Genomic DNA, 13118 nt, shown 5'->3' on the forward strand with positions numbered 1-13118 from the left:
AGTACGAGAGTATCCATTGACCCTCCATGATACCTTTATCGTAATTAGAAGATCTGACATTCTAGTCTGAATAGACTATTTGCAACAAGTGGCTATATCTTGAAGTAAAATATTCTTACAAAGCTAGCTTCTCGTCTTGACCTCATTCCTAGTAAGACTAACACTTAATTGCGCAAAACTTCTCTATGACGAAAACATTTAATAACTATGCAAGAGGCAGAGTATCATGGTATCTAAGCTGTTAGTGTTTGGTGGAAATGGGTTCTTAGGTAAAAGGATTTGCCAGGAGGCTGTTAATAATGGGTTCCAAGTCATGTCACTTTCAAGGTCCGGAAGGCCACCACGGCCACAGAGTCCACAAGACAAGGACTGGATTGGCGAGGTTCAATGGGAAGCTGCTGATGTTTTCGATCCTTTGAGCTACAATCGGCACTTACGAGATGCTACTGACGTTGTTCATTCGCTTGGAATACTTCTCGAAGATGAAAGCTATAAAGTTAAAGTAAGAAACCCACTAAACAAATCGTTCGATTTCAAGTCGCTGATGCCTTCCTTTGGTTCGAATCCTTTGGATAAGAAGAACCCAAATTTCACTTATGAAAGGATGAACAAGGAGAGCGCCCTCATTCTAGCTCAAGCCTTTCGCCAGACGCTCAGTTCGCATGAAGCCAAACGAAGAGATATGCCAACATTCACGTATATATCTGCTGATAAGGGGTTCCCACTGATTCCCAAAGGCTACATCAATTCAAAAAGGCAAGCGGAGGCGGAACTGATGCACTACGAAGGTTTGTTTCGCCCGATCTTAGTGAGACCTGGCTTCATGTTTGACGAGTACAAAACGACCGCTGATGCAAGATCGTATGTTCATAATGGCTTAGAACTCCTCAACTGCGGCAATAGAGTGCTGCTACGGAATAAACTTCGCTTTGTGAACGAGCTGATTCGACCCACCATCTCGACCCAGCAGGTAAGTCGGAACATCATTTCAAAAATCAAAGACCCAAGTTTCTCGGGTATAGTTTCTCTAGAGTCTATGCTTAGCATGAATTAACATTTCGTATCTACAAGAGTTTTATTTTATTCGCCGGCGAGGAAGCCTGATGCTCATCGTTTCAAAAAGGCTTGGTAGGCTTCCTGGCTAACCTGAACATTGCCGATGCTTCTCAGCTGTTTCTTTCCCTCCTTCTGCCTCACTAGCAGTTTCTTCCTTCGAGAGACGTCAGAAGCATGCAGCTTAGCCAAGACATCCTTTCGCCTAGCTTTGATAGTCTCTCGGGCAATGATTTTATTATTGGCCCTCGCCTGAATAACAACTTCGTATAGTTGTGCTTTTATGAATTCCTTGAACTTTTTAACCCATTCTCTTCCAACACGCTCGACCTGAGATCTATGCATAACCTGAGCCAAAGCGTCAACGCTTTTTCCGTTAACCAACAGCTCCAACTTAATTACGTCTGAATCTTTATAACCGATGTCTTCGTAATCAAGAGACGCATAGCCTCTGGAGACTGATTTCAGCTTCCCAAAGAAGTCATCAACAAGGTGAGCTAATGGTAAATGATATTTCAGAAGTACCTGGCCTGTCATATTCAGATAAGTGATCTCAATTTGCTGCCCACGGTTGCCATCGCATAGTTTGATCACATTCCCGAGATACTCTTGAGGCAGAGTCATAATTGCTTCGACAAATGGTTCTTTGAATGATTCAATCTTCGATCTGCGCAAGGCAAGATCCGGAAAGTCGTCGGGGTTGGTGATGACCCTTTGTGTGCCGTCATTAAACTGGATTTGGTAAGGCACGGTTGGCTGCGTAATGATCAACTTGGAGCCGTATTCTTTCTCCAACCTCTCACGAAATACAGATGCATGCAATGACCCCAGAAAACCTAGTCTCCAACCCTGGCCCAAAGCATTCGATGTCTCTCTTTGCAGGGAGACAGATCTGTCGTTTAATACCAGCCTGCTGATATCATCATCAAGCGCCTTGAACTCTGTCCCATCGGCTGGGAAAGCGCCAACAAACACCATTGGTTTCGTTTCCTCAAACCCGGGTAGAGTCTCAGTCTCCTGTTCACGACCAACATGCATCAGCGTGTCTCCGACCTTCGCATCCTGTGAAGCCTTCATGCCTGGAACTATATATCCAACCTGCCCGGTTGACAAAGAATTAGTCGGAGTCCTATCCGGATACATGATACCAATCTCTTTGACCTCGTATTTTTTGCTAGTTTGGGCACTGGAGATCCTATCACCTTTCCTGACTGATCCATCAACTACATGGACCAGTAGAACAACTCCAACGTAAGAATCGTACCAAGAATCCACTAGAAGAGCCCTGAAAGGTTTATCTTTAAATCCCGTAGGTGGGGGGACGCGATCAATAATGGCTGGTAATAGATCTTTGGAAATATTCAGACCCGTTTTGGCACTAACCTTTATTATATCATCCTTTGATAATTCAAAAGTATTCTCGATTTGATCTTCTGCTTGTGCAATATCTGCAATGTCCAGGTCAACCTTGTTAATTACAGGTATCAGTTTGAGATTCATACTGTACGCTAAGTAAAAGTTAGCCACAGTTTGAGCCTGAACACCTTGCGAAGCATCTACCAATAGAAGCGCACCGCCGCAGGATGCATATGATCTCGAAACTTCACCTCTAAAATCAACGTGTCCAGGAGTGTCGACAAGGTGCAGCAGATAGTCCTTGCCGTACCTTTTATCGTGGTAAAACATCGTACAAGTTTGTGCCTTAATCGTAATCCCACGTTCTCTCTCTACTTCCAGCTTATCGAGCACTTGTTTGTTCTCACCAGGCTTAATAACACCGGTGATCTCCAATAGTCTATCACTGAGGGTCGATTTCCCGTGGTCCACATGTGCAACAATTGAGAAGTTCCTGTAGTCTTCAATTGGAATCCTTTCGATGCGATCCTGTATTGATTTAAGCTTCGAAGCGTTCACCTGCTGATGGTTCCTTCGTATCAATGGCCTCCATGATCTGTGCAGCAGGAACCGAGATCGTCCAATTGATAGCATTGAGTTGTGGAGGGCTACCTTTACCTACTTTTCAGCTTCAGTCTTCTGATTTAACCATTGTACATATAACGTACTGAAAATACCAACAGCTCATCGCTAATTTAGTCAACTACATGTAATATAGGATAGATGAAATTGAAGCTGATTGTGAATGGGTACGAGTCCCAAGATGATTACAAACTGCTGAGGACCACTTTATCGACGGTAGCGTCATTGAGAAAGACAGCAGTGTTGCGGTTCACCAGCGAGCGGCTGGTAATCATATCGACTCCACGGTCATCAGGCTCTAGCAACAGCACGGTACTATATGGAGATACGGGGCAAATATGGTGCACAATTCCAAGGGATTTGTTTAAGCTGTATACTGTTACATCGGCACGAGAACTAAACACCATCACAATGGAGTACAATTGCGATTCGTTGGTCACCGTCTTCAAGCGATATGATCGAGCGATGAGCCAAGGATGCTCATCTGACATGACGATAAAGCTGCAATCTATGCCAGAGTGGAATGCGGGCGGCGGGCTGGCCAGCAACAGCTCAAGCAGTAGGGTGAACCCTGTATGTGCCCTGGGAATCACCTTTGAAGAGATCCTACATGCTCCTGCATGCAGCGGCGCTGATTACGAGAGCGGATCCATGGGCGATAGTGCGAAAGTGGGATATATGAGTGACAAGACCGTGTTGCATTCGTTCAGGATTCCGGTCAGATTGCTGTTCAAAGCTCAGGATGCCCGAATACAAGAACCTATGATAAACTATTCAAATCTGATGATGTGCAAACTGCCGCCGCATTCTGGTGAGTTTGGAGCTGGATTCTCTAACTTCATCAAGAGGGTGGAAAGGTACACCAGTATTCGTCACATAAAGCTAAGCGGCTCTCGCAAGGAAGGCGGCTCAACGAGCCAGGACCCTCAGTTGAAGATTGTAGTTAATCAGCTTGATTGGCATTTGGAATTGTGCTGGAATGGCCCTCTAGACGCTATAGTGCAACAGGAGATACCGAATGAGGTCCAAGAGACGCCACAACGAGTGCCCGATGATGATAGTATGGCTGTGGAAGATAGCGAAGGTAATAAAACTAATGATGGTGTGGATGTAGAACTGGTGGATGTGTCAGCGATGGTAGAGCGGGCGGAGAGAGAAAGCTCGCTGGTGAATGAAGTCTTCATGCGATGTAAGGATTGGAAGGTTTGCCACAAGTTGTATGGAGCATTTGAAGAAGTCGTCCTGGCGATATCTCACGACGAATCATGCGTGTTACACTGTTCGCTGGATCGTGGAAGCCGTGGAGACGACGGCACCTCTGGCGAACCAAAAGAGAGGGGTCAAATTATATACTATATTGCAAGATCTAAACCGCTATAGAACGAATTAAACAATGCTTAAGCATTACTTTCTGCAAAATCTTTGATGAATGTAACGAGTTTTTGGACAGATTCCAAGGACAAAGAGTTGTAGATAGAGGCCCTGAACCCGCCGACAGAACGGTGACCTTTCAACCCGGTCAATCCGCGCTGTTCAGCCTCCTGCAGGAACTTGCCATCCAAGCCTTCCTTCTTCAAAGTGAAAACAACATTCATCTTCGATCTGCACGATTTTTCCACTGGGAGATTGTAGAAATTAGAGTACTGATCCAAAACATCGTAAAGGATCTTAGCCTTCCGCTCATTCTCCCTCTGTTGTGCTGGGACACCACCTTTGCTTAGCAAGTTTTGAAACACGAGATCCATTACGTGCAGGGTGAAGATTGGGATCGTGTTGTAAGCGGAGTCATTCTTGACCACGGTAGGAAAGTGGAAAGCGATTGGCGTGATGGGCAAACCAAGTTTATATAGCTCGTCGTCGTGCACTTTGGAGATCTCATCCAGGATTGTCTTCTTGATGATGTAAACCGTCAAACCGGCCAACCCGATATTCTTTTGAGCACCAGCGAGAATCATAGCGTACCGGGAAACATCGATCTCACGGGATAAGATGTCACTGGACAAGTCCGCCACCAGCTCGATATTTTCATCAGCGGTGATACATTCGGGTAGTTTTGGCCACTCCACACCATGAACGGTTTCGTTTTCGCACAGGTAGACATACGAAAACTTTTTACCCTTAATCCTGTCGCTCCATTCACTTTCTGATGGGATACTACCGTATTTCTTGTCGTTAAAGTCCTTAGAGTTGAAAATTACTTCCGCCGGCACATGCAGCCTGCGAGCCTCCTCGTACGCCTTCTGAGACCAAGAACCCGTCACCAAGTAACCTGCAGGAGCAATTTCACCCGTCTTGGCAACGTAAGCGGCTGCCAAGTTCGAAGCAGTGCAAGAAAACCCCGTGGTACCGCCTCCCTGCAGAAAGAAAACCTCGTGAGTATCTGGGATATTCATCAATTCCTTCAAATGCGCCTTAGCATCTTCAATCACTTTCTTAGCGTCCTTAGAACGATGTGAAATTTCACCAACACCCAAACCAAGGTTATTGAAGTTCAGCAAATCTCTAGCTGCCTGTTGCAAAACTTGAGTAGGCAATTGTGCCGGTCCAGCACCAAAATGATGTGGTTCCTCTCTTTCCAAAGACATTGATCACACCGTTGCCGTGCTCCTACACTACTGTATACCTGGCTGAATGAAGTTCTTATAAGCCCAAATTTTTATATATGTCAGTCATAGGCGCATCGACTCATCAAGGGTAACACGTCTGCAGTGACACCTCACATATATCAAGCCCCAGCTAACGCCATTGGACGTCCCCATGCGAGCCTGTTGGAGGCTCCAATGACCTCCAATAGTCTTCAATCCTTGCGTAAACGTCCTTTTATATCAACACCAGTCCACTTCGTGTGACGGCCAACGGCGATATACACCCACACACCCGAAAACCAGTTCCCGAACATCCGTAAACCAACTTTACAATAAGTTTTTCTCACGCCGCGAGATCGCGCGCCGTCGCGGCGTTCTGATCATCATTTTGGGGACTCACAGCTTCCGGGTCTCCAGCGCGGCTTGTCATTTGCCACTTTCCAGGATCCAGCTATTGGTATACGCTTAGGAGGGTTTTACACTATGCTATAAGCTAGTTGTAGGTGTTAATAGTGGCTCTACATTGTCGAAACTAGCTTTAAGTAAACCAACTAATCAAAATGGTACGTTAATTTCAGTTCCGACAGTGGCATTTCCCGGTCATACGGCCGATCTAAAGAGTTCTGTCTTACTAACAAATGGTTTTTCATTATAGGGTAAAGTTCACGGTTCTCTAGCTCGTGCTGGTAAGGTCAAGTCCCAAACTCCAAAGGTCGAAAAGCAAGAAAAGCCAAAGAAGCCAAAGGGTCGTGCTTACAAGAGAATGTTGTACACCAGAAGATTTGTTAACGTCACTTTGACCAACGGTAAGAGAAGAATGAACCCAGGTCCATCTTCTCAATAAATCTGTTAGCTAGATTTGTTGTCACTCCTCATATAAATTTTCTACATAGGTTACTACTAAGCAATATGTTCATATATTGATAATCAGTGAGACGTCCCATCGTGGATCCGCCACGAAAACAGCAGGACGGAAATAGGCGATGAGCGAAGAGGTTATTGACCAGCAGAAGGTGACGGAGTTGGTTGCTTCGATTCGGGATCAATTCGTACTGCCTTATAGGGATGCTGCTGCTTTGAAAGAGATTAAATCTTCCACGAGCTTTAAGGACTCGGATCCACTGACAGAGATCGGTAAGTTATCTCAGATAATCAAGGCTCATTCTACCAAGATCGGTATCATTTGCCAACCTTCCAAGTTCTTCGGCAACTATCCGGCAGTTTTTAAAGAGTTCCAGAGCTTTGCCAATGCGCTTTTCTATCTGCTAAGTGTGCTGCCTTTGATTCACGATGGAGACATGTGGGCTATGTACTTGGTCCAGAAGCTGGATTCTACAGTTATCAATCTACTGAATGGTGTGTCACAGCTGTGCGATGGGATCGACAAAATGATTAATGAGGGCAAAGGCGATGACGAAGATAGGCTTGCGTGCATCGGAATCCTGTGGACCGCTTGCGAATCACTTGAAGAGATCGCAAAGAAGGGCAATTTTCAATTGCTGGCTGATAATATTCGCAACAGTTGTGGTTTAGTCGACGACGTCCTCCAGGACGTCGACTCGTGGTTGCAAGATCCACATTTCGGCGCTGACTTACTGATAGATGACGACTTCAGTGACAATGAAGATAGGGAATCAGATAAAGAGGGCTCTGATGATGAGGTAGCATTGGAAAAGATGGCAGAATTCTTGAAGCTTTGGCAGACCAGGCTGAAGATGATCAAACTACTTTTATCGTCATTCGCCAAGTCAATGGCCACCAATGTCTACAATGCAAAAAATACAAAAGCTTCTATCCTAGACAAGTTGAACGCGCTGCAGTCGTTGATCGTCGAGCAGTTAGACGAGCTTTTCTCTGATATATTCCTTTCTGACGCTTCGTTCTCGGAGGATGATTTCGCCAGCAGCGTGAGTTCATTGAATGATAGTTTGCGTCATATGGTCAAGGTAATCACAAAGCTAAACACTTCCGATGCGAAGAAGTTGAAATGGATACAAGTTTGGGAAACGAAATATTTCCCGAATTAACTGCTATGTAATTTTTAGTGTGACTTCGAATCATTACCAATCATCCCCGTTATCGTAATCGCCAGAACCAACCTTGGCCTTTCGTTGACTCAAGGCGGCCGCCAGAGCATCCGCTAATGATCCGCCGCCTGAGGGTGGTGGTCCCGATGGGCTGTTCGGTGCCACTGGTTTGCCTTGGGCCTCCTGCAGCAGCACAGATGGTCGATCGAGCTGAGATTTATCGACCTTCCTCAATGATCCTATGCCGCCAGCGCCTCGGATGGATGCAAGGAGAGCATCCCTCCCAACATCACCAGTCGTTTCTGCGAAACCTCCGTTGGAAGCTGGAGTCGTCACGGGGGGTAGAGGTGGTGGAGGTAGCGCTGAAGCGTTCTGCGGTTGAGTCAAGAAAGAAGGTGGAGGCGGGGGTGGCGCACTTGTAGTTTGTGCTGGCGCCATAGGAGGCGGAGGTGGTGGAGGAGGTGCGCTTGTGGCATGAACCGCTGATGATGCCTGTGCAGCAGGTGGAATGCTGTTAAATGTAGTTGGTGGAGTTGGCGGCGGAGGAGGTGATTGATAGCCGTTCTGACTCGGGAAACTGGTCTGCACTGGTGGCACTGTAGAGTGCTGTGGAAACGCTTGAGACGCGTTGGCCCTGGGAGGCGGAGGAGGGGCTGGGCCGCGTCTAGGAGGCGGCGGAGCAGGTGGACGTCCAGTTTGGTGTGTTGGCACCATATTCTGTGTCGCAGCCTGCGGTGTCACATTCCTGTGAGGAGGCAGTGGAGGAGGTGGACCATGCCTAGAGGCCGGGACCGGCGGAGCATTTCTAGTTGTTTTTCTTGGGGGTACAGGCACCGGACGGTTATTTCGAGCTGGAGGTGCAGGAACGGGCCTGGCAGGCGCTGAGAATGAATTGTTCTGAGCCGACTGCTGTGGTACGGGAAACGGAAAGGGATTATTCGCCTGCTGAGGAGCTGTATTGGGCAGCGGCACGGGGAATGGATTGGGGACATTAGTCGACGTGGGGATCGGGAACGGGTTATTGTCCCTACGGGGTAGGGTGGGTGACTGAGGTGCCGGAGCCGGCGCAGTGGGCCCCGACCCTGGTAATGATGTATCGGAAGGCGCTGGTGGTGCAACGGAGGCCGGGAGCGGAGGAACAGGATGTTTCATACGAGCCTGCGGTACTGGAGCTGCTGGTATCTCCGGAGCCGGCGCAGCAGGCGCTGGAGTTGTTGGCGCCGATACGGTCCAGTCGGAACGTGACTCGCCATCATCCTCGAAATCGCTTGATCCAGCAGTAGAAGATGCAGCCACGGGAGGTGGGGGCGGAGGCGCTTTGTGTTTGGTCTGCGGAATCGATTCAGCCTTCTCATAATCATACCTTTCCCTCTGTTGCCCGTAGAGGGACTCGCCTCGGGGACCATTGACGACTTGTGACGCCCTTTCTTGGTTCACTTTCTTGGTCAGAGCAATTGCATTCTTGTTGGAAAGCGTCTTCTTGGACGCATACTTCTCCCGTTTCTGTATTCTCTTCAGGAAGTGGGACGCTTCGTTCAAATCTTCGAACAACAGACCCGCGTAACAATCCTCTATCTCAAAAGTGTGAAAGAAAGTTCGGTCTTGGTAGTATTCGAACTTTGCATACAACTCATGATCCCAAAGCACACCTCTATGTCCTTTGATATCCACAAGCTTCAAGAAAAACGTGTGTCCCACTAAATCGTCAACCAGCACAATGACTCCGGACAGGCCCGTGTATTGCCACTCATTAGGATCCGGATATGCAACATAAAGTCTTGCTATGGCAACATCGATGATTTTGTTGGAAGACTTGGGCAGCGCCCTTTTGATCAGTTCTTTGTCCGTCGAGCTCAAAAGACCCATATCTCATCCACCATACAACAACCTCTGGCTAGTTCAGCCCAGTACAACACCAATGGCGGCTCTTGATGGCTCTCTTGAGCACTAGTCTATCTGTAGATCCGGTTGCCCCTTTCACTGTTGAAGATACAAGCTGTAAACGTCCAGAGTGATGTGCTGCTAACCAGCCTTACGCACTACGATCAGTAAGAAGGTCTAAACGGAGCCATTGGCCCGTCTGGATGGGCTCGCTGAGCTCGGCTGGTGTCAATTGCCCAGGCTACCTTCTTGGAGGTTTGTAGCTGCGTTGGTTGTCTAGCAAACGGAGCCAAGCCAGCCTGGAGCGAGCTTAGCTACGTTGCTCGCCAGTCAGAATGCAGAGCTCTCATGGCAATACTAGCATACGAGTTTTGGAGTTCTGGGACCGCTGCCATTGGTCGAGACCGCCTCCTGTGTCGACGTGTTTTGTCTTGTCTTCAAGATGGCTGGTCCTGTAAGCTCATCGTTAAGGTTTGAAACAAACAAACGAACGTAACCAAAACAAACAAACAAAGGAGAAGTCGAGCGCGGTCGGTGTCGTGTTGAAATGTAGTTTCGCGTTTTCTATTGTTTGGAAATGCTAGGGAGACGTTTTTGCTTATTTACCGTTGCCAGCAATGACGTTTGATACGCTGCTCGAGTCTGGCATGTGTTGTTTTAAGTTTCAGAAGTTTACGTGTGAATCGTCGCTATTTACAATGTTGTTGATCATTTGTTTACTCGATTGACGTAGAACCAGCACGCTGTGAAATTGAGGTCTCATTAACATTGTTAGTGTTCTTTCGGTTCGAGTGTATTTAAACAAACCATTGGTTGATGAGATTTAGGAGGCAGGTCTACCGTTCTTTTACAATTTTGGATCTGAATATCCCACAGTTTCTGTCTTAGCAAACCTATCGAGTCACTCATTTACTGCCACACCGGGCATTCAAAACTTTCCTTTCGTTTCAAACATTTAACCAACTGAAGATCTTCAAATGATCAATTCATTCCTTTTCCAGATTTCGCTATTTTTCTTCACTCATTTAGCCTTTGGGTTTGACCTGCAATCCAAGCAAAACGTGGCATTGTACTGGGGCCAGAATTCCGCCGGTTCCCAGCAGTCGCTGGGGAGTTACTGCGAGTCGACTGATGCCGATATCTACCTATTGTCGTTCCTTTATCAATTTCCCACTATTGGTCTCGATTTCTCGAATGCCTGTACCACGTCCTTCTCTGACGGTGTGTTGCACTGCTCCCAGATTGCGCAAGACATTCAGAAGTGTCAATCTCTGGGTAAAAAAGTTTTACTCTCTTTGGGTGGTGCTTCTGGGGCATATGGCTTCTCAGATGAGAACTCGGCCAAGGCATTCGCACATACTTTATGGAACACTTTTGGTGAAGGTACTGGAGCTACTGAACGTCCTTTCGACTCATCCATCGTCGATGGTTTCGATTTTGACATTGAAAACAACAACGCTGTTGGATACGCCGCCCTGGTTAAGGAATTGAGGTCCCTGTTCGCGACCAGTACTAAGCAATACTACATATCTGCGGCTCCTCAATGTCCTTATCCTGACGCATCGGTTGGAGATATGTTGGAAAATGCGGACGTCGATTTTGCTTTCATTCAGTTTTACAACAATTACTGTAATGTTGGCAAGTCTTTCAACTGGGACACATGGCAAAACTATGCTCAAAGCGTGTCTCCAAACAAGAATATCAAGTTGTACCTGGGTTTGCCAGGCTCCGCTACTGCCGCCAGCACCGGTTACATTTCTGACCTATCTCTGCTAGAGGACACCATCTCGAAAGTCTCAGGCAGCGGTAATTTTGGTGGCGTCGCTATGTGGGACGCATCACAAGCTTTTTCCAACAAGATAGATGGCCAATCGTACGTGTCGCATGTTAAGAGCATTTTGAGCAAGTGCCTAGGCGGCTCTTCTACTACGACTTTGAGCCCTTCATCTTCAACCGCCTCCTTTTTCACCACACCATCTTCCACCATATCATCCTCCACCACAAGCTCTTCTGCTACGGTTCTCACCACCGCAACCACTAGTGATGCTGTCAGAGGCTTGACCACCAAGTTCTTGACCAGTGCAACCGCCAGCTCAACAGCCTCAGTAAGCACAACCCATACAGATGCCAGGACTACGGTGTTATCAAACAATCCTTTGACAACCACATTGTCCACAAGTTCAACAGTTGAAAGAACAACCCTGCAGACCTCCGCACAGCCTACAACCACAGGATCCGCTGCGTATGCCAAAGCCGTCAGCCTCAATGCCCTGTATGCGTCAGGAAAATACAACGGTGAGGAAACATGTACAAATGGTGACATCGCATGTTCTGCAAACGGTGAATTCGCCATTTGTAACTTTGGCACATGGGTCAACATGGTCTGTGCAAGCGGCACAACCTGTTTCGCTTCCGAGTCAAGCGACATATTGACCATCGGCTGCAATTTTGCCAGCCAAAAGGAGAAATATATAAACTGATTTTTCGGTTTGGGTGAGCGGTACTCACCCGATTTGGGTCTCTATTTTTTGTCTCACTTACTCGGTTCTTCAGCTTTTTGGGTTTTAAATTAGATTGTACTTCTATTTCTTGTATAGTCAACATGGTATTACGTATTACGTGCAGTTAGGCGTGTGTTAAGTAGTACGAGTAGACGCGGGACCGGATCTCAGACGTCTCTTCGTCCTCTTCAAACATTGGCTTCCAGTTGACCATTTCTATAAAAGTGGATAGCAGCCCGTATTCCTTGGCTGTCTCGAAAAACCGTAAATCATCATCCAGCAGCTTAGGTCTATGGGGAGAGAAAACAACCAGTGCCTTCCCGCCGTCCGCCAACAGATCCTTTGTGGTTCTCAACAGTTTATGGTGCTCCGTATGATTAAAAACCAAGTCGCTTAGAATTATGAGGTCAAACTTGCTATTTTCGCCACCAATGTGCTTCTGCAGAGGCAGATAATCATTTCCCCATATATAGCCCTCGACTACGATGTTCCTCTGCAGTCTGGACCCTTCTGCCACCTCTTCTCCGCGGAAAATTACATTATCAACGTTGAACTGGATATTCTGCAATAGATCTGCATCGGGATAGTCGGTGCAAACCACCTTCTTCGCTCCAACGAGCGAAGAGACCAAGGAAGGCAGACCTGCAGCTGCCCCAAGTTCCAGCACAGTCTTGTTCTTGACCAGAGGCACGTTATCGTCCAGATGTTTGGCTGTGTAAATCCCCGCATTCCACAGTAGATGTCCCCACAGCGGTGAGCTCCCCACCAGACGAAGCTGGAGCTGCTTTATCTGTGATTCAGAGTCCGGTGAGATCTGGTCTCTTTCGTATTGTGCAAAATGCGCCTCCGGTGGTGCCGGGCGGAAGTCCTCCGGCTCCTCAAAGAGGCCAAATCCTTCACCAATTGACTCCGTATCAGACACCATCCAGCTGTTCCGGCTTCCAAATCGCTGGCAATCTCAGCCTATAATCGCTGTAGTTTCGAGGGCATCGATGAAATTTTTCACTTCGCTTCTTGGATCTTAACCCCGAGAACTTCACAACGACGAACGGCTGTGCTTTAGACCCCGATCAACAGATTATATAAAGAGAAGC

The 13118-nt window shown here is 47.3% G+C and overlaps 9 protein-coding genes across 9 annotated transcripts; 5 read left to right on the forward strand and 4 right to left on the reverse strand.

The window, feature by feature from the left end:
* Positions 1–226: 226 nt before the first annotated feature.
* Positions 227–1054, forward strand: COQ11 (ubiquinone biosynthesis protein COQ11; the record flags this gene model as incomplete). The annotated part of the gene is made up of 1 exon (XM_037285796.1): positions 227–1054. The coding sequence occupies one exon, from the start codon at positions 227–229 to the stop codon at positions 1052–1054; it is 828 nt and encodes a 275-aa protein (XP_037141692.1).
* Positions 1055–1107: 53 nt separating this feature from the next.
* On the reverse strand, positions 1108–3042 carry GUF1 (GTPase GUF1; the record flags this gene model as incomplete). The annotated part of the gene is made up of 1 exon (XM_037285797.1): positions 1108–3042. The coding sequence occupies one exon, from the start codon at positions 3040–3042 to the stop codon at positions 1108–1110; it is 1935 nt and encodes a 644-aa protein (XP_037141693.1).
* A 129-nt stretch (positions 3043–3171) lies between these two features.
* MEC3 (Mec3p) lies at positions 3172–4410 on the forward strand (the record flags this gene model as incomplete). Its single annotated transcript, XM_037285798.1, has 1 exon — positions 3172–4410. The coding sequence occupies one exon, from the start codon at positions 3172–3174 to the stop codon at positions 4408–4410; it is 1239 nt and encodes a 412-aa protein (XP_037141694.1).
* Positions 4411–4427: 17 nt separating this feature from the next.
* Positions 4428–5615, reverse strand: SER1 (O-phospho-L-serine:2-oxoglutarate transaminase; the record flags this gene model as incomplete). Its single annotated transcript, XM_037285799.1, has 1 exon — positions 4428–5615. One exon carries the CDS (start codon positions 5613–5615, stop codon positions 4428–4430), a length of 1188 nt encoding a protein of 395 aa, XP_037141695.1.
* Positions 5616–6175: 560 nt separating this feature from the next.
* HG536_0H03980 (40S ribosomal protein eS30) lies at positions 6176–6459 on the forward strand (the record flags this gene model as incomplete). Its single annotated transcript, XM_037285800.1, has 2 exons — positions 6176–6178; positions 6271–6459. 2 exons carry the CDS (start codon positions 6176–6178, stop codon positions 6457–6459), a joined length of 192 nt encoding a protein of 63 aa, XP_037141696.1.
* Positions 6460–6598: 139 nt separating this feature from the next.
* HG536_0H03990 (uncharacterized protein) lies at positions 6599–7642 on the forward strand (the record flags this gene model as incomplete). The annotated part of the gene is made up of 1 exon (XM_037285801.1): positions 6599–7642. The coding sequence occupies one exon, from the start codon at positions 6599–6601 to the stop codon at positions 7640–7642; it is 1044 nt and encodes a 347-aa protein (XP_037141697.1).
* Positions 7643–7675: 33 nt separating this feature from the next.
* LAS17 (actin-binding protein LAS17) lies at positions 7676–9508 on the reverse strand (the record flags this gene model as incomplete). Its single annotated transcript, XM_037285802.1, has 1 exon — positions 7676–9508. One exon carries the CDS (start codon positions 9506–9508, stop codon positions 7676–7678), a length of 1833 nt encoding a protein of 610 aa, XP_037141698.1.
* Positions 9509–10500: 992 nt separating this feature from the next.
* On the forward strand, positions 10501–12003 carry CTS1 (chitinase; the record flags this gene model as incomplete). The annotated part of the gene is made up of 1 exon (XM_037285803.1): positions 10501–12003. One exon carries the CDS (start codon positions 10501–10503, stop codon positions 12001–12003), a length of 1503 nt encoding a protein of 500 aa, XP_037141699.1.
* A 145-nt stretch (positions 12004–12148) lies between these two features.
* NNT1 (S-adenosylmethionine-dependent methyltransferase) lies at positions 12149–12949 on the reverse strand (the record flags this gene model as incomplete). The annotated part of the gene is made up of 1 exon (XM_037285804.1): positions 12149–12949. One exon carries the CDS (start codon positions 12947–12949, stop codon positions 12149–12151), a length of 801 nt encoding a protein of 266 aa, XP_037141700.1.
* Positions 12950–13118: the final 169 nt, after the last annotated feature.

This window comes from Torulaspora globosa, chromosome 8 (assembly GCF_014133895.1).
Source record: "Torulaspora globosa chromosome 8, complete sequence".
NCBI classification, from domain to species: domain Eukaryota; kingdom Fungi; phylum Ascomycota; class Saccharomycetes; order Saccharomycetales; family Saccharomycetaceae; genus Torulaspora; species Torulaspora globosa.